Here is an 18,556-nt window from a genome sequence, read left to right as displayed (position 1 = left end):
GGCAGGCGGCATGTTCAGCGCAGGAAGAATCACACGCAAGCAAGTGAAAGGCAGACTGATCGGCATTATGAATACCGAACTGTTGCTAACTTAGAAAAGCAAGATAATAAGCATTATGAATATCGAGATACAGTGGGCCTCATTACGAGGTGGGCGCAAAGGGATACTGGGCACCGTTAAGGACATCGGTGCCAGTAATCCGTTTGCGCCCTATTCCGAGGTCCCTTAGCGGGCCCCTTCCTTAACGCCTGGTTTTACCAGGCGTTATGGACAAGGCCCGTTAAGGGACTTCAGAGCTAATAACGGTACCGCAATTATTAGCGCCTTCCCATTGAGCCCTATGGGGGCTGAAATGGGAATGGGGAATGGCTTTTTCAATGGGGACTTACCGGTCCCGCAAAGGTCAGACTAGACCGGTAAGTCCCCATTGAACGAGGGCAGACTTGGTACCGGTATTGGAGGTAGTCATGGCGCTAATAGCGCCATGACTAACTCCAACCTCGTAATGAGGTCCTGTAAATTTACAAAAGTAGGCTAATAAGCATTACAAATACCAAACTGCTGTAAACATACAAAAGCAAGCTAATAAGTACCACAAATACCAAACTATTGCTTATTTACAAAAGCAAGCTAAGAAGCACTACGAATACCGAACTACTAAAAACTTACAAAAGTGGATGATGTTAAATCAAACAAAGTGAGCATGTGAATTTTGGCAAACAACAACCAGATGAGGAGTCCTTATCAGAATCTTAGGTATACCACTAATTAGGGGTGTACGAAGTTCGGCTTTGAGTTAAGTATTCAGAGGAATTCCGGCTGAAAGCCAACTATTCATCATTCAGCCGAATACGTACATGAATAATCAAAGCCGAAGTTAGTTACACCCCTAGTTCCTCTTCACAGGGCAGGTCTGTGGGCTGCAAGTGTTAATTGGATCACTCCATGGCATGGGAGTTTCTACAGACCATTGGCATGCCAGCAAGCACTGTGTCTGCTGGTCATCCACCTTCTGCCGGATGTGCATGCTGAGGCAACTGCACCGGAGAAAGGGCGAGCTCTGTTATTCCCATGGTATACACAGAGCCATCACTCTGAACAGACAGACCTCAGGGATGGATTATGGAGTGACCTCTGTGACCCTTGGGAAGGGGACGCAAATGGGCTGTGAAAGAATATGCTGCTGGGAGAGGGGTCACAATCCTCTATCCCTAGCAAGCTCGGCTGCTGCATTGCCTTCTTGTGTGCTTGGACCTCATCCCCATGTATTTGGTTGATACTGTAGGGAAGGCATGGTATCACAATTGTTGACACTGACACAATGGATACAATTTGTAAAACCTTTATTGAAAATGTTGGGGTTGGAGAAACTCCTATTCTTCCCTATAACTAAGATGGGAGTAGTCTCGACCATCAAACGATAAATAAACAGTCCTAGTGGAGTCGAATCAAAATGGCCTATGCTAACAAAAACGTGATGCCTGCCCAATCTCTTGTACAAAAAGTATAAAAATGATAGCATGTATGCAAAAGGAAAAGTCAGTGTTCAAATGATAATGTGGCTGAACCAGCTCTCCTGCCCACGTTAGGCCTCACGGGGTCCGGCGATCCCTGTAGGCAGGATGACACACACTGGCTCGGCTTCCAACACAGAACACAGTTCAAAAGCGTGGATCGAGGCCCGCCTGGCCTTCCACGTTTATAGTTCAATTTTTTTCACACTTTCAAAATAACATTCCAACCAAAACGTTCACAAAAGTCCCCCCCTCTGCTGGGCTCAGACCTCTCATGATACAATTCACACAAAGTTGCAAGGGGGCTCCCTTCCCCAAGATTAATATACTATGGGTCTCCCTCAATCGGACTCGGACCACTTTCGTATGTCGAAGTATTGCTTTTGTTACAGACCACTTTGACTCAACCTTAACTCAGTTACTTAGTATCGCTGATCTTGCAGCTGCATTTTGCTTTAAAGTTCATTCACGGGTCTGCCTTAGTTCGTGTTTCACCCACATGCGTGCAGCCTTTTCTTGCGATATGATGGTGCTACTTCATTCACTTTAACACACACCATCTCTCAGGTCGCTTGCCAACTCACCAGCTGTGTGTGCTTTTTTCTTGTTTTGCTTTTTCTTCTTTTCAAGTCAAGGTTAGTACCACAGGCTTGACCTCGCCTCCCCAACTCTGCTGTTTACCCGGGAGCGTCGCTGGCGTCCTTGAAACACAATGCAATGTTCACTTGGGGGATTTGGCCTTCTCTGCGTGTCTTTCGCGGTCTGTCGAAGGCAACGACCTCCAGCGGGGAAACCTTGGGTTTCGGCCCACTGCTCTCGTCCCTTGGTCGGTCCATTGCTGTGCTCCAGTAGGTGTGCCTTCGTCCCGGAAGCTCCACTCGTTCTCGTGTTCTGCCATGCTCAGAGTGTGTTTTTAGGTGGTGCCTTTTATTAATGTGAGGAGAGATAATTGGTATCAGGTGTATTCACTTAGGGTAATGTGCTTGACTTTGCCTGACCCGATTAACGGGACATATCCAGTACGATGTGAGAGAGTTAGTCTGGTTACTCTCAGTCACCCTCTTACTCGACCCAGTGTTTGTGTTAAAGGGGGTGGGGGGGCTTGGGACTTCGGAATATCCTAAAAAATAGGATGGGGTAGATGAACAAAAAAGGGGGAAATACCGCATGTCAACATCGGCTATCTCACCCCCTGTCCCCGAAGACGCCTCACCCAGGTGATCCTCACTCACTGATCCACCCCCATGGTCTGGATCCGAGGGCGATGGCTGTGCTCTGCCCACCTGAGAGAGAGAGAGATCACTAGCGACTAGCGGGTGAGAAACCCTTGTGTTTCTCACACTACCTAGAATCAGTATGCCAACATTATGCTCCCAGCGTATTGCCTGCTCAGACAAATTCATGATCGACCATAAAAGTGGTGTGTTTAAATTTGTAAATCAATCTGCCTTTCTCAGTATATATACATGGGTTTTATTTCCAGAAAAAAAGTGCCTTTAAAGCTCCCACTGGAAGACTTGCTGCATTCCCCCCTCTCTCTTTGAAGTCCTAAGATTTGGGTTTCATTAAAACAGCTGCCTTGAATTAGCACAGATCTGTTTTATTTCTTTTTGTGTGGGTGTTATTTTTTTCATGCGTTTGTGTTTTTACTCTGTGTTTAAGGAAGGTGCAGGTTTTGTTGTGGCGCTTTGCTTTTTATCCATGTTTGAAATCTTTTTCGATGGTGGGATATCCATCGCAATGATAATGCCTCAATTGAATAATATAATTGTTAACAAGTCGAGGGAATTTTGGGTGTTGTGCCTTTTTTGGGGGAACCCAGTGAGGTTAAGGGACACATCGCCTGTTTGCAAATGTCTGCCTCTCGCATTCGTCTCCTGGATGTTTTTTTTTTACACCCTGGCTTTGCCCTTTATTGTTGAGAAGTGCAGGCTCTGGTGCAGGGGCTTCTTTCTGCACCGAGAGCCTCCCTGCTACTATGCACATAGGTTGGGTGAAAATGCACACGGTTAGATGCTTGGGAAGGGCTATATCCCATTATTTCCAGGCAATGGAAGGGGGCAGTCTGTAGCCCAAGATGGCGGCAGCAGAGCAGAGTGCCTCTAAAGCATGAGTAGAGCTAATTTGAATGCCTTTTATAATTCTGGCCAAACTCTGGGCTGGAAGCTCTGAATTTCTGTGCAGCTGCCTTGCCAGATCTTCACTGCACTCCCGAGGTGCTCTGCAACCCCAAAAACCTTCCTCGGCTGGGAAACAAAAGGCTGTGCCCAGGGCTGCAGCATAAAAGACAAAGAGGACGGGGGCCTGGGCTGCCCTTTGGGTGACCTGTGGTGCTAAGAATGAATGCATGAATGGATGGGATACGTCTGCTGTATGTTTGCTTTCACACGACCATGCGCAGGTAGATCGCTACTGGCAGACAAAGTGCACAGAATGAGGGAAGGTTGGACGGAGGAAAGGCGAGTGGCTTGGTGCATGGGTAGTGTTACGTGGGGACAACGGAGGGTACGTGGCGACTCTTCACACACTGCCTGATATAAGCCGGTAGCTTGTAGGTAGGTGAAAGCAGCTGCACCGCCCTGTGAACAAGCCAGGGCATCTGAAAAACTTAAAAATCGTTTCACGGAGGGCCTGGCTGCCAGTAACTGCGGGTAATAACACAAGATGTATATTACCATAAAATGATCTTTCTCTTGGCACTGTTACCGTATTATTGGCTAATTCAGTGGTACACTTTTTCATTTACCCCTACGACGTATGAAAGGTGGAGCCAATCTGTCTTGTCTATCAGGTTGTGAGAGTACCCGGAAGGCATTTGCTTGCAGGTGTGCCATAATCTTGTATAAATGTGCTAATTGCCAACTAATCGGCTCCGATTTGGCTCCGGCTGAATACTTATCCAACTATTCGGTATTCGGCCGAATACTTACATTTACTATTCGGTACACCCGTACCACCAATACCCATGCCAAGAGAACTTAAAGAACAGGCAATATCAGTCTAACAAAGGTTGCCAAACACAAGAGGGGACTGTTGGAAAGCCCCAGGATTGTCAAGGCTGTAACTCAGGTTCTGTGACACTTATCATTGTAGTTGATATATCTCATCATTCAAGCATGGATGGCCACCCATGGTCTATGCTCGAATGATAACAAAACAGTTCATCATCCTGGGTACCCATACCAATCTGCAGAAACTAGGCCATGAGTATGTATCTTTCATAATCGATGGTAATCTCATTAAGGTGGCCAAGGAGGTGAAGACCTTTGGCTTCTACCTCGATTCCTCCCTCTCCTTCACCAAACAGGTGAACATCATGGTCTCTGTCACGGCTTATACATGTAAGCTCATCAGAACGGGCAAACCCTTCCTCTCTGACGATAACTGCATTACCTTGGCCAGAGCCCTTATCCTCTCCAGGCTCGATTATTGTAACGCCTTATACATCGGTGCCAACAAATCAATAATCCAGACGATATAAATTCTTCAAAACAATGCCTTAAGAGCCGCTATTGGCATACCCAAAAGATCACACATGTCTGATTAGACGACAAAACAATTGGCTCTCTACCTACAACAAAATTCAACTTAAAAGTTGCATCCCGACACAAAGCTCTAAACAATGCTGCCCCTAGCTATCTTACAGACAGAATCCATAGGAGAACATCCACCAGACCTACGAGATTAATCAACACCAATTCCCTTACCATACCCAGATTTAGGCTATCCAAGGTGGGTGGATGTAGCTTCCCTGTTAAAGCGGCCCAACTCTGGAACTCCCTGCCACATTCCATCAGAGAAGACCCGCCCTATCTGAACTTCAGAATTAGATACATCAACTTGCTCAAGTCTAATGACTTCTAATACCGGTCGATGTGCGATTCATTACTGCACCTCAATCCTGTACCCTATGTATATATCCTGCACTGTTGCATTATACCTGTATTCCTCTGCCTTGACATTGTGTCACTACTATGTAGTTATTCTTGCACGTTTGTACTCCAATTGTATTCCTTTGACATTGGGCCTCATTACGCAGTAGGAGGTAGCCATGGCGCTATAAGTGCCATGGCTACCCCCTTACCGCATTCCGGGTCCGTGTTCCCGGAATAGGGAGTTACCTGGTCATTCCGACCTTGGAGGACCCGGTAAGTGCCCATTCTGGGAACCATTCCCCATTCCCATTTGAAGCCCCCATAGGGCTCAATGGGAATGGGGATGGGGATGGAGCTAATAACGGGTCCCTTACATAACGCCTGGTAAAACCAGGTGTTGAGGAAGAGACCCGCTAAGGGAACTCGGAATAGGGTGGTAAGGGATTACCGGCACCGGTGCTCTTACCGGTGCCGGTAATCCCTTACCACCTACCGCGTAATGAGGCCCATTGTGTTCCTACTTTGTAACATGTTAACTAAGCCTCACATTTCCTGTATTTGCTGCGCCCTGATACCTTTGGGTCTGGTGCGCATTATAAATGAAAAAACAAAACCAAGCTCACAGTGAGGCAGCCAAGGCAGAAGCAGGAAAATACTTTATCAAGACTATTATCTCTTAGTTGATGCAGAAGGGAGAGAAAGGTGGAAAACAGGCTGCCCTTGTGGAAGAAACTATCCAGAGGGAGATGAGCATTGTTTGTAGACAAATCCTAATAATGAACAATGTGAATGTCCTATTCCCTGAAAGCTACTAGCATTTCGATACCAAAGGAGACTATTGAAGTAGTGGTTATTCTACTGTGAAAGTAACAATTGAAACACTTTTCTGTTTTGGTTCTGAAGAAGTAGACGGGCAGGTGAGTATACGTGATTGCCCGTAAGTGATTGCCCAGAAGTAATCTGGTGAAAGAGTAAGTTGGGTAGTAGAAGGTGCAAGTGCTGAAGAGTGGTACTATTAGAAAACAACATGTTGAGTTGTCACATTTGGGGAAATATTGTGAAAGCTGATTGAAGAAAAGTTACAATTCTTTCTACTGTTATTAGCTCAGAAGATAGGAGGGAAGCGACTGCGCATGACTCTTTCTCCAAACTGTTAAGTAAGTTGGGAAGAGTGGGGGCCTCAGAGGCCTTTAAGTCTGACTCTAGACACCAAGCAGCACCCATTTGATAGTGAAGTTTATAACAGAAAACCACTGCTAAAAAAGAAACTAGGAGTGTAAAGAAATCTCCCTGAAAAATAAGTCAGAGATGAGCAGTAACAGACTGTGGTGTAGACACTGGAAAACACAGAAACATGCATAATAATCGGGACTTACTGGTAAAGCTTGTAAAGAAAGACACTAGAGGTATTTGGTGGACGTTGAATAATAACAACAGACTTCAGTCGCCACTCCAAACTACAGGTGTGGCAGAGGAAGACTGGTTGATGTTTTTTCAGGATAAGTTTAGCAGGGGTGTGGAGATGCCCAGTGGGGATTTCCAGGCAATGGGTCTAGTCCCGGTATGGAACGCCAAATTCAATAGAATAGGACCTTGAATTAATTATCACCAATCTTAACAATTCTCAGGCAAGTGGGCTGGATGGCGTGACAAACAGGGTCTTGAAAAACAACTCCCCTCTTTGGGCTGACATTCTGGGTAATTTACTCAAGCAAATAGCAAAGTAAGGCAAATGTCTGACTCTTGGCACAACTCCATATGGATTTGCATCTTTAAAAAGGAGAGCTCCAGGGAGTTATCGTCCCATTTTACTCAGAGACGGGTCCTCCAAGGTTTTCGCCACTATAGTTCTGCCAGAGCAGAAGACCTGGGCGGAGGCCACCCATCGCCTGCACCCCTACAAAAAGGATTCAGGAGGGGAATGGGGACCCTACAGAGCGGTTTAGTCCTCCACGCCTATCTTTCAGAGATCAATGATAGTGGGCCTACAAATGCGTATGTAGCCGCCATAGACCTCTCAGCAGCCTTCGATAACGTGGACCTTCCATGTTTATGGAACAAGATGGTCAATTGGGAAATTGACATGGGTCTTCTGGCTGTGATTCAGATGCTATATTCTCATACCTCCTGCAAAGTGAGGGTTAATAGCAGAGATCATCTTTCTGAAGCCAACCCAGCTGTTAGGGGAGTCCGACAAGGGTGCGTGGTTGCACCCACTCTTTCTAATTTGTATTTGGCAGATTTGTGGGAGGAAGCCAAGACATGGGGGGAGTTGCAAGTGGGCTGCATCCCATATGCAGACAACGTAGTCCTGATCGATTACACTCCTGCAGGACTGCAGCGCTGCTTGACTGGGCTTATGACCTACTTGTCAAAGAACCATCTAACAGTAAACCCAGCTGAATCCTATGTGATGATGTGTAGCAAGAGGAACAAACAGATTAGCTACAGGTTGAAAATCAATGATTCATGGATTATTAAAGTGGAATGCATCCAATACCTAGGATTCTCGGTCTCCCACAAACAGGGACATATAATTGAGGAAGCGAAAACGGTAGAGAAAGTGGAGACGTGTTTGTCCCTAGCCAAAGCAGTAAAAAGTAGGTTGTGTGAATTATCTCTCCTGCCCCTAATTGGGTTGGAAAATGTCTCTCCCATGCCTACATAAAAAACAATGTTGGCTTTGCCACCGCTGGTTTATTAAGTCTGCAAGTGGGTTAATGTAGAAATGAAACAGGCACCAAGAGCTGGAAGATCCTTGAGGGACACTGCATTGTTGGTTTAGAGATTAACATTCTCTGCTAGGTCAGAATCAGGGAACGGTCACAGAGGCATAATCGTTAAAACATGTATTAATGAAAAAAGGCCTAACCTCTCCAACAACCTACAACTCCATCCCTACTCTAAAACAGAACTATTAAAAGGGTGCTCGTCAGGTCTAAATTGAAATAAAGCCCTTGGTCCGGAATCCTAATCTAACATAGTTCCTTTCCCTACCTCTCCAAAATAAATAACAAACACATGCTTTGGGAACTGCTCAATGAAACATGGCTACTGGCGTCAGACACCCAGCCCTTTTCCTCATTACCATAAATTAAAATCAATGCCTTTGAGATCTTGCCATTAAAGGCCTCCTATACTTTTAAGCAGTCAACCTAGGAAGGTTGAGCCGGAGGTGATAATGCCTTGGGTTTTTCCAAGGATCTCAGAATTTCAAATAGCTTGCTCACAGAATGTGATGCTCTGGCTATTTGCTCGTTATAGAAGTTTTTCTTAGATTCTATGATGTTTTGTTTGTACAATGATTCTGCTTCCTTCCACTTGTTCTTGTTCTCGGTGGTTGGCCGTTTTACCCATCTTAGTTCTAACTTTCACTTCTCTCTTTTTAGGCTAGTCAGTAGGGGGGTGAACCATTTCTGATGCTTTGTATTTGCTCTGACTAGTTTCCACCTCGCAGGAGCTGCCTGCTCAACGAGTTCTTGAATCAACGTGTTGTATGCCGAGACCAACATTTTGCAGGAGTCGGCATCTGTAGTTTGTGTCATTTTCTCATTAAAAGTTTTGGAAAAAGTCGATGTTCAATGAAACTAAGCACCAAAGAGGTAAACAAGGGAAGTAAAGTAAATAAGGGGTTCTCTCCCAATCTCAAACCACAGAGCAGGACATTTAGGCGCAACTGGTTCATTGCAAAACCTTTTGGTGCCAGGTTGTTTTGCCGCTGAACATCGCACACATGAACCTGCACCTGTACCAAGAATGAGTTACAGGTGCAGATTCATGAATAAAAAAACACTGCAAGTGCAATATTAATCAATACGCTGCCAGTGCACTATTAATAAAAATGATGTAAGTGCAACATTGCACGCATGAACCTGCCCCTGTAACCTTCTTACCCTCTGTCGACGCCCTTTGCATCTAATGAGGATCACTACCAAGTGATTTTTAATTTTGTTCCCCCAGTCTGTTCAACTTCCCAGAAATTGACTCCTCGACAATATGTCTCCGCTAGAAAAACCATAAGAAACTTACTCCCCAATTGCTTCTTTCTCAGTGATCAAGTGAACTGAGACCTGTGCATTCATTCACAATCTTATGACTTGACTAGCCATCTTATTGACACGCTCAAGCATGTCATTGACAACCTTGCGCCTAAGAAACCTGGACTAGTTAAAACCAAAACAAATTCTTGGTTTGATGAATCTATTATCATTCTACATTGCTATAAACGCAAGGCAAAGAGAGAATGGAGGAAAAATCCTACTCCCCTGCGTCACACTTCTTATAAATGTATAGCAGCCAGCCCTAAACAAGCTTTTATCACTGCAAAATCTGACAGCTACAATGCCAAGATCGCCTCTGCAAAATCCAACTCGTGTGAATTATTCACAATTGTAAAGGAATTTGAAGGCAAATCTCAATCGGGAACCATTATACAGAAGGACGCCGATTGGTGTCAGTTGATACATAATGAGCTCAGTCTTAAAACCTTAGGGCACAAACAAAACATTGATTCACAGGTAAATCAAAATCTGCATATTGCCGGAGGTCAGTCTAATGTGTTAAATACATCTACACATCCTGTTAGCAAGGACCCAGTCAAGGCGCCTTTTTGTTTCAAACACTCTTCCGAGGATCAAATATGTAAGATTGTTGCCAACATGAAACCAACATCCTGTTTAGGCGACTGTTGTCCATCTAGCCATTTTAAGGATTACATTAAAACATTGGCCCCATGGGTCACTTGTCTCGTTAATATGTCATTTGAGGAAGCCAATGTGCCCACTGCTCCGAGGGAGTCATGGGTAACTGCTTTACTGAAAAAGAGTACCTTGGTTCCGCAAAACCCTAAAAACTACTGACCAATCACAAATGTACTGTTCATGCCAACTATCTTGGATTAGGTAGGTTATATACAAGTGCAAGATCATTTGGAAAGAAACGATTTTCTCAACCCCAAGCAGTCCGGCTTCAGGCCAAACTATGGAACCGAAATGGCACTATTGGATCTCAAGTCAAACGCTGCAGGTATTGTGGATAAAGGTAAACCAGCACTCCTTTGGTTACTTGATTTATATGCAACGCTTGATTTGATAGATCGTTCTTGGTTGGTTGCTAGGCTAGTTGATCAGGCACAGTGCTCTCATTCAGCCTCACAGTGGATTGCATCCTTTCTTGGTCCTAGATACACACGAGTGGCAGTGGATAATGCCAGTTCCACCCCTTCATTTGTCACCTGAGGGGTGCCGCAGGGCTCTTGTATCTCGCCCACATTATTTAATGTGTATACCATGCCTCTTCTAAAGCTTCTTGAAGACCTGGGTGTCCATTTTACCAACTATGCGGATGACACCCAGATCACAACATCAGGAAACCATCTTGGGGATACCAAAGCCATCAATTCCATCTATCAAACCATTCATGCCTGGATGACTACCAATTAATTTGCGCGAAATACCGAAAAAACAGAACTTCTGATCATTGCATCTGGGAAGAAAAAAGGATTGGGCCCTGACTTTTATAATTTTACCTTAGCTGACAACAAAATTAAAGTTGCCAGATCAGTTAAGACCCTGGGCATCACATTAGATGCCAAACTTCCATGAAGCCGCAGGTCGCTCAGGTTATAGCCACATGTAGTTAGGTCACCAAACTCCTTAACCGTATTCATCCATATATTTCTGTGCAAAATAGATCTCTGCTTCCTACAGCATTGGTTAATTTACGCCTTGACTATGGTAATGGCCTGCTAGCCGGTACCACAAAAGCACATTTTCACACGTTGCAAACTACACAGATTAACGCTGTTGGAGCTGTATTTGATCTTTCTCGTAGGGATCATGTTTCAATGGCCAGCGAGAGAATCCACTGGCTACCTGTGAAACAGCGTGATACGCACAAGATTCTTTCACTTACTTATAAGTGTTGCAAGACTAATGAGCCCCAGTACCCGTCTGATCAGCTAGCCTCCTGCAGAGTGGGTCGCTCATTGTGCTCCTATGACCCCTCCAAACTTGCACAACCCAGATTCAAACTTTCTAGTTTCGGCAGCACCATGTTTGATGTACAACAGCCCCTGGCCTGGAATGGCTTCCTACCCACTTAAGGCAGGCTAATTCTATTGCTGACTTTAAAGAAAGGAGTGAAAACCCACTTGTTCAAGCTTGACCCTGATCAACTCTTTTTGATGTTTTTTCCTCTGGACTTCCGAGTTTTGTATGTTTGTTATGTCTGTTTTTCCGTGCGCTCTGAGGCACTTGGGCAATTTAGCGCGATATAAAAATTAAATCACATAAAATCACAGGTGCAGGTTCATAAATAAAAAAAGGTGGTGCAAGTGCACTATTAATGAAGACGCTGCAAGTGCAACATCGCACGCATGAACCTGCACCTGTAACATGAATGAGTTACAGGTGCAGGTTCATAAATTATGAAAACGGCCCAAGCTGAACTTTCCCAATATATAGACATTAAAACAAATTACATTATAGTGGCGTCATGAACCCTGGCCTGCCAGACCTGGGCGCGTTTGCCTACGCAGCACAGAAACGTCACGGAGAGAGGCGGGGAATATGAATGTTTTAATAATGTCAGCAGGTCAGCCAGGGCGATGGGGGAAATGATAGGATTATCACAAAATGGCAGCTCCTTGATGCCTGTTTTCGCGTGCGTTTAATGGACGAAAACTCGGGTAAGGTCCATAGGAAATTTTTCTAAAATCGAGCGATTTAGGCTTAAAAACACATGGCCGACCCGTAGGGGCAATAAAATGTTTTGACCGAACCATTCCTTTAACCACAAGGCCACAGAGAGCTTAGTGTTTCAATGGCCACACGTTTCATACTTAACCAATATTTACAAATATATGATACTGTAGGTTAAGTATAAAACTTGTCCACATAGAAACACTAAGCCCTCTTTGGCCTAGTGGTTAAGTGCTGGGCTTTGAACTCTGGCAGACCAGGGGTCAAGACTGCATGTTTGTTTTTTTATATTAAATTAATTTTATTTATGCACTCATTTGGCGCAGGTCTTTTAGGGCCAGCTGCTAAATCACCATTTAGCAGCTGACCTTGCCACCCATTTGGATAACCACGCTGTGAGCCCTGTCTTGCAAACGAAGCATGTTAATAGGCTGTGTGCCACAGTACCTCTCAATGTGCAGCATTTGCAAGTCATAATCCATTTTACTTGTCCTGAGGGCGTTTAGACGCGGCTGTAATTTCTGCCGTGACTAAACATTCCTTGTGCCAAATCGACAGCATCGGAATGGATATTGCACCAAAATGGGTGCGCCGAAATTGGCGCTGCGGCCAAAGAACCACGACAAAAAGATGGCACCGAAAAGGGGTACACTGCCCAAACCACTATGGGCTGCCCTGGGGGAAATTCATGGGCAGAACTCCACTGATCACGACCAGGCAAGGAAGAGTTAGGGAGTGGACAATCCCTATGGCAGGAGGGGGTGTGAATAGAGGTATGCAAGCTCCCACTCCTTACATCAAGTTTCTGAGGGATAACCCCTAAGGTCCTCAGAACCACTAGTTCATTTGTAGGGAGTGCAGATGGCACAGGTACAGTGGTCGTATTAGGCTTCGGGAGTGGGTCTGGCAAGACAGCAGTTTGGCACTCCAGCAATCTAGTTCCTGATATCTTTAAGAAGGGTGGTCCACACACCACAGGACAACCACCACCACCGGTCCCACAGTGCCAGGAGACCTCCAGGACAATTTTGAGGGCTATGATTCTAAACGGCAGCCACTTGTATTTGTTTGCATCTCCATAGAAACCGAAAACAAGGAGAAATCTAGATTCTTCAATGCCCATGTATAACTACCAATTAAGTTATTGGGTAAGTGAAATACTTTAAGATCATTACCTTCTTTTCCGTGACTCATTTACTGTTTCACAAACTCATAATGAACCATCAATTAATATGAGTTCATTTGCATCTTCACGTACAGGTGACCCAATATATCTGAAAATGAATTTTTTACATCACTTAGTGAATCATCACCACCCCACATAAAAGAAACAGCCATTGAACACCCACCTGAAGAATTTCCTAGAATTTACGAGAATTAAATTACAGGAAAGAAACATCTTGGTATAAGACTGGCTTGAAATAATTCTGTTAGGCTTCCTTATACATTTTAAGAATCATAGACTAATTTTTTTTATCTATCACGTGTAAATGTTTGGTTTGTATTAGTGTGTGTATCGTGATTGCGCAGTATATTGACTAATTGCATATTTCTGTTGCGACTAGTGTTGGTATTTTTTCTTTTTGGGACCTCTCGATCTCAATACGTTTTTTGAACAGGTGATTGATGTAATTTACATGCAATTTTAAGATTGAGTATTTAATTACTTTTTATAACAAATCCATTTTTGCTTATTTAATTAAACAATTGTTCTTTGATCAACTTTTTACATATTTTTGACATCCTTTTATACGAAGAAATGCGACTGTATGGCATAGAATTGAATTCTTTCTTCCCTCTCTCTCCATTCAGATATTTCGGACTCCTGTACAGATGTATACAATACACCCAGTCTTTTTGTATGTACTTTATTTTACTGAACCAGGAGCGACCGAGGAGTATCTAACCCTAGTGTCCTCCCTTTCTTACTTGTGACCTACAGGACACGATAGACAGGAGGCAGTGGCATTCATTCCAATTAGAGGGTGGCAAGCGGCCCTTTTGTTGAAGAATACAACACGGATCAAGGAAAGTCCATCTCAGTGTTGGAGAGCAGCAGGTGCGGAAGGAGACAACCTGCAGAGTTCTAATTTTCAACCTGGAATGGGGATCGATGCACCAGAGATGCCTCGTATGAACATGGCCAGCCCATAGGATGGTCCCGGGACACTTCTGAAGGATTATGATGGCAGGATCTCCGTGCAGGGATCTGGACTGGTTGTTTCGACCAGCCAAAATGTTGAAGCACCGACAATGGTCTTCTGGAGATCGATGCAGAGAGGCACGGCTTCACCAGCACCTAAGCTGGATGCAGTGCTGTTTATATTCAATGGCAGTATATTGGTCTTCTTCGTGGGGGTCTTGGCTCCAAACAATGATCTGATCCCAAATTCGAGCTGCAGGCTACGCCAGCAGTCCAATCCTGGACAGCCTCTTGCCTCACATCTGAAACTGATATCCCCTAGCTGGAATGTGGATTGGGGTCAGACCGTCCAAACTCTCACACCTGACCAGGATGCTCATCGCTACTCTGCCCAGAAAACTAGAGGTTTTGCCCAAGGAAGGGCTTACCTTATATATAGCAGTTCCTGGCCCGAGAAGGCGGAAAGAAAGCCAAAGGACAAAGTGGCAAACAACTCGTGGCACAGCCATTATGAGTATATCAAAATCGAAATGGTGCATGAAGTAAAAACGAAAAACACTATAGAAAAACATACAATACCACCAGCCAGACTGAATACATAAAAAAAAAAGAGTTACAAAGAAAAAGAAAAAGGGTTCCAAGTACTCCTGCAGCACATCATTGAAACATGATGTTTGCTGAAGTAAAACAACAATGGAATCTTGCAAAGGCGACTTAAGGGCTGACCAGTGCCCCCAAAAGAGATGAGCTGAGCAAGGAATGTAAAGCAAAAAGACGTTACCTACCTGAAAATGTCAGGATAGGGTTCAACTCATACCAAAAAGGTGAAGGGTTCCATTGACGCCAATAGAAGGAAAGCTGTAAAATGAAATCTCTCATAATAACGTGCGATAACTGAAACAGGAAGGTACGAGGTTCTCCCATGTCCGGTAAAGGATACAGTCGGCTTGTTCAGACCCCGGTTGAATTTGGCTTTGAATCTCTTCCAGAAGGTCGAAATCTGGCAGGATGAGGTGTCTGTGTACTGTGATATTCTGATATTGGTCCCCATGGCCAAGCTTATTGTCTGTTTCATCCGTGCCAAACAAGACTAAAGCAACCTCATCCTTGCTTTCAGCAAACACCTAGAAAGAAACAAAGCAGATCAACAAACGCACCGGAAACGGGAAGGGCTATTGTGAATAGCTACATTAGCATTGGCCAGTCACTCATAACCAATCTGAAGGGACTCATTACATAATGTTTTCCATCACATGGGCATCTCAACAAAGGCCTTTAAGTGTTCTCCAATCTATATTTTACAGGCCCTTATATAGAGAAAATGAACTGTGAGCTTGTGCCAGAAAAGCCCAGGAGTGTGCTGTGTTCAAGAGTCCCGCCTTGTCACATGCTAAAAATGTGGGGGAAGGGAGACCCCGGCCATAAAATCCTGGCTTAGCATTTTACTTCTTTCTTTTCTTGTGAACATTATCCCACACTAGGACTGTATTCTTATAATGTGATGGTCGTAGCGTGCTCCCATCTTAGTTTTAGGTTTAGATTAGGCATTTATCTCATCCACTTTACAGATTAATAAACACCCTTGAACTGTGATCACTTGTGTCCTTTTAGCTTTGATGCCATGCCATTCTTACAGTACACAGTTGCATTAAAAAAAAGTCTAAGCATCTGACTTTTCTAGAATTTCCTGGCACTTCTGCAGAGACCGAGATTCCGGACATTGCTGGTGGCATGCCGTAGGCATTCAGCATTAGCTTCAGGGTATAACCCCCAGAATGTGAATACACAGAAACACAGAAACACTTTACAATGAGAGACTTCTATGTAGCACACTATAGTCATATATAATTTCATTTTCCAGGTGGTGAAAACTATGCTCGTCTACTTTATAGACAAGTTGTGTTTTGATAAAAACCTAAGCCTGGCCACATCAAATAAAAGAGGGCTCACCTGTCTCTGCACAAAGCTCATCACCACTTTCTTGGCCTGCTCAAAAGCGGACTCTTCCCCAGGAACACAGTTGCTCATGCCAAGCCCGACATCCATGCAGAGCACCACCGCACTCTGTGAAATGATTGAGAGAATAGCAGCATTACAGGGCAGATCTTAACATCAGGGAAGAGAAACAAGTAAATGCAAGGGTAGTTCCACCTGGATCCATATTTTCATTGATAGATTTAACTGACTATTTAACAACTCGTTTTGGGAAAACATACCTCTCAACTCTTCAAAAATGAGAGAATGTAAATAAACAGAATTAAAGTACTACCACGTGATTAGGCAGACCTGTGAGGGTTAGGAAAGAGGAGATGGCGGTCAGGGAAATGTAAGTTAGAGCAAGCTGGCCCTTTTCATTGGGTGGATATACTGGAGGTTGTAACCTGTGCACGTATTTTCTTCCATTCTCCCAGCATGTCCCAACGGCGAGTACCACTCAGTGCTCCAAATAGGGTTTTGGAGTGAGAGTATTTTACTCCCAATTTTTTAATTAGAGTGTAAATCCAATTTCAAGAGAGAAAAAAATGATTTTCCTCCTTCGCAAGAGAGTAAAAGGTGTGCAACAACCATTCAATTTGTGCGTGAAATTAAAACTTTGTTCGAAAACATAAGCGACAAAACAGCTGTATTTCAAAGTGGTTCTAAATAATGTATTGCACCTGTGGGAAAACAATTTACCCATACAAGAACCTTGTAGATGCATACTACCCAGCTTCATCTTCATGATACTTGGGCACAAACTCTGTTAAGAGTTACTACAGATGCCAGCAAGTTACATCGGCTGATTCATACATCCGGTCCCTAACTCTACCAGCATCATTTATCTGCCTCTCAGGGCTACTGTTGCTGCCTGGCACTACCTGCTGGACAGCCACTCCATGTTTTTGCTCCATCTCTCATTCCCTTTGCTACTTGGTTCCCCTGTCTCTCACTTTCCGACACTCTCCCTCTCACCCTGCCTCTCACACTTAAGTGTTGCGATGCCACATTTTGTGGTCTGTTTCTCCGTCACTCTGCCTCTCCCATCTCTGCATTCTAATGTTGCTTTTTGCCTCCTTTATCGGTTGATATAACTCCTCTTCCTCTCTCATGTCATTACTCTGGCTATATCTATTTTTTTATATTTTCGGTTTTGGTTGCTACTCCTTTTGAATATCTTTCTTGCACCGTCTCTTATGTTATTGGCCTGCCCTTCTCTAGTCTTGCTTTTCAATGACCATCTCTCCCCACCAGCTGTTGATCTGCGTTTTATTTTACTTTCTCCAAATGTCTCTTTTGCTCTGCTTCTATTCATCACTCCGATTGTGTGTTTGTCCTATTATTAACTCAGTTTCCCTTCTCACTTTCTTTGTTGCCCTATCATGTAGATCATTGATCTCTCTTCCTGATGCTCGAATTCCTGTTTTGGATTGTCTAGTATTTTCTCTGTCCCTTAACCTCCCCTCCCCGCCGCACCTTTGTTCTTCTGTATTGCTTAGGTTCAGAGTTGCTCTTCCTCTCCTGTTTGTCTTTTAAAATAGCACCAATTAATATCCAAAAAGTAGAAAATGCCTTTTCTATTTAAAAGCCTAGTGCAGCTTTACCACTGGGTGCTCATTTTTAGATGTGTGCAAACCTTCTTTTGGCCATTAGGCTGGGAATTATAGAGTTAGAGGTTTCTCTGACCAGATGCAGTACTTGCTTGAATGCAGATGCTTTTCCAATACTATGCCATTACAAGTACAAGAGACGATATGAGATGTGTGTTCTGAGCCATTACAGGTATAGCAGCCTCAATGAGATGTGTATTCTGAGACATTACAAGTATAGCAGCCCTGAAGAGTGGTGTGTTCTGAGCCGTTACATGTATAGAAGCCCAGATGAGCTGTGTCTGTTCTGAGCCATTACAAGTATAGCAGTCCTCATGGGATGTGCTTCTTCTGACCCATTAAAAGTATAGCAGCCCAAATGAGATGTCTGTTATGAGCCATTACAAGTATAGTGGTCCTCATGGGATGTGCATGTTCTACTTCTGAGCCGTCATAGGCATAGCAGCCCTGATGAGGTGTGTGTTCTGAGCCATTACACATATAGCAGTCCTCGTGGGATGTGCTTCTTCTGAGTCTTTACAAGTATAGGAGCCGCGAGGAGGTGTGTGTTCTGAGCCATTATAAGCACAGCAGTCCTGACCTTGATGACACAAGTGTTCAGGATTCAGAGTTGAAGTTTGATAGTTGCGAGTTCAAAACTTTTTGCCGCTGGTCCGAGTGCAGGACCTTCAGTCGTTATGAATCAATAGTCTAACAGGGTCAATAAGGCAAAGTCCAAGCCATACACCTCAGAGGT

General features: G+C 44.2%; 1 protein-coding gene across 1 annotated transcript in view; it reads right to left on the bottom strand.

Annotated features, from left to right (window-relative positions):
* The window catches only part of XRCC5 (X-ray repair cross complementing 5), a 1,556,689-nt gene that overhangs the window by 1,394,559 nt on the left and 143,574 nt on the right, over nt 1-18,556 (bottom strand). The window contains exons 2-3 of the mRNA XM_069616805.1: nt 16,184-16,297; nt 15,174-15,357 (exon numbers count right to left, since the gene is read on the bottom strand). Of these exons, the coding sequence (XP_069472906.1) occupies nt 15,174-15,357; nt 16,184-16,297 (298 nt within the window). The remainder of the gene's footprint in view (nt 1-15,173; nt 15,358-16,183; nt 16,298-18,556) is intronic.

This window comes from Ambystoma mexicanum, chromosome 9 (assembly GCF_040938575.1).
Source record: "Ambystoma mexicanum isolate Mex_15411 chromosome 9, UKY_AmexF1_1, whole genome shotgun sequence".
Taxonomy (NCBI): domain Eukaryota; kingdom Metazoa; phylum Chordata; class Amphibia; order Caudata; family Ambystomatidae; genus Ambystoma; species Ambystoma mexicanum.
This window is presented reverse-complemented; position numbering and strand designations above follow the sequence as displayed.